At 49.8% G+C, this 1,672-nt stretch overlaps 1 protein-coding gene across 1 annotated transcript; it reads left to right on the top strand.

Annotated features, from left to right (window-relative positions):
- Positions 1-650: 650 nt before the first annotated feature.
- LOC139235371 (U7 snRNA-associated Sm-like protein LSm10) lies at positions 651-1,146 on the top strand. Its single transcript, XM_070866514.1, has one exon. The coding sequence runs from the start codon at positions 769-771 to the stop codon at positions 1,144-1,146; it is 378 nt and encodes a 125-aa protein (XP_070722615.1). The 5' UTR covers positions 651-768.
- The last annotated feature ends 526 nt before the right edge of the window (positions 1,147-1,672 follow it).

Consider the following 1,672-nt stretch of genomic DNA (forward strand, 5'->3'; position numbering starts at 1 on the left):
CCCTTATTCAGAAACTATACACCCATTTCTAGATTCTCCTATGAGTGGAAATATCCTTTCTGCATCCACCTTGTCTAACCCTCAGTATCTTTTATGTTTCAATAAGATCACCTCTCATTATTCTGAACTCCAATGAGTATAGGCCCAAACTACTCAACCTTTCTTCATAAGTCAACCCCCTCATCTCAGGAATCAACCTAGTGAACCTTCTCTGAACTCCCTCCAATGAAAGTATATTCTTCCTTCAATACAGAGACCAAAACTGTACATTGTACTCCAGGTGTGGCCTCACCAATACACGATACAGTTGTAGCAGGACTTCTCTGCTTTTATACTCTATCCCCCTGGCAACCCCAGCTGCTCCAGTTGTCCAGGTAACTGAAGTCCCTCATCCCTGGAATCATTCTCGTAAATCTTTTCTGCACCCTCTCCAAGGCCTTCACATTATTCCTAACGTGTGTTGCCCACAATACTCCAGTTGAGGCCGAACCAGTGTTTGGTACAGGTTAATCATAATATCCATGCATTTGTACTCTATACTTCTATTTATAAGCAGAGATACAGTCTCGTGTAAAATAAAGAGGAACAGGGTCTAGTGTAATATAAACAGAGGCAGAGTCGAATATATCGACAGAGTCTCATTGGGCAAGGCAGGGGGCCGGGGCCTGCCACAGCAGACTGGCAGTGGCAGGCGCTGTGTGAGTTGGCGTACTATCAGGGGAAGCGTGTGCGTTGCAGTTGATCTTTCTCTTCCATTCAGCTGATTGCATGGAGTTGCAAGCAAGCGTCATGTCGGTGAGCCACTCCATTAAAGAGCGGACGGTTGCAGAGAACAGCCTCATTATTCTTCTCCAGGGCTTGCACGGCCACATCACCACCGTGGAGCTGAGAGACGAGAGCTCGGTGAGGGGGCGAGTCGATAATGTTGACGCATTCACGAATGTCCGGCTTTCTGAGGTGACGTACACTGATCGGTGGGGCAAAGTCTCGCTCCTGGACAACTTCTTTGTGACTGGCAGAAATGTACGTTATGTTCACATCCCAGATGAGATCAACATCATCAACAGCCAACTGCAGAAAATCCACCGAGTGCGTAACTTCGGGGGGAAAGATCGAGGGAGAAAAGAATTCCCATCGAGAAAATAACAATGTGCTGGTTCTGGAGCAGGATCATCAGGACTGGCTGGTGTATGGGGTGACATCAGGACTGGCTGGTGTATGGGGAGACATCAGCACTGGCTGGTGTATGGGGTGACATAAGGACTGGCTGGTGTATGGGGAGACATCAGGACTGGCTTGTGTATGGGGAGACATCAGCACTGGCTGGTGTATGGGGAGACATCAGGACTGGCTGGTGTATGGGGAGACATCAGGACTGGCTGGTGTATGGGGAGACCTCAGGACTGGCTGGTGTATGGGGAGACATCAGCACTGGCTTGTGTATGAGGAGACATCAGCACTGGCTGGTGTATGGGGAGACATCAGGACTGGCTGGTGTATGGGGAGACATCAGGACTGGCTTGTGTATGGGGAGACATCAGCACTGGCTGGTGTATGGGGAGACATCAGCACTGGCTTGTGTATGGGGAGACATCAGCACTGGCTGGTGTATGGGGAGACATCAGGACTGGCTGGTGTATGGGGAGACATCAGGACTGGCTGGTGTATGGGG

This window comes from Pristiophorus japonicus, chromosome 23 (genome assembly GCF_044704955.1).
Source record: "Pristiophorus japonicus isolate sPriJap1 chromosome 23, sPriJap1.hap1, whole genome shotgun sequence".
NCBI lineage: Eukaryota > Metazoa > Chordata > Chondrichthyes > Pristiophoridae > Pristiophorus > Pristiophorus japonicus.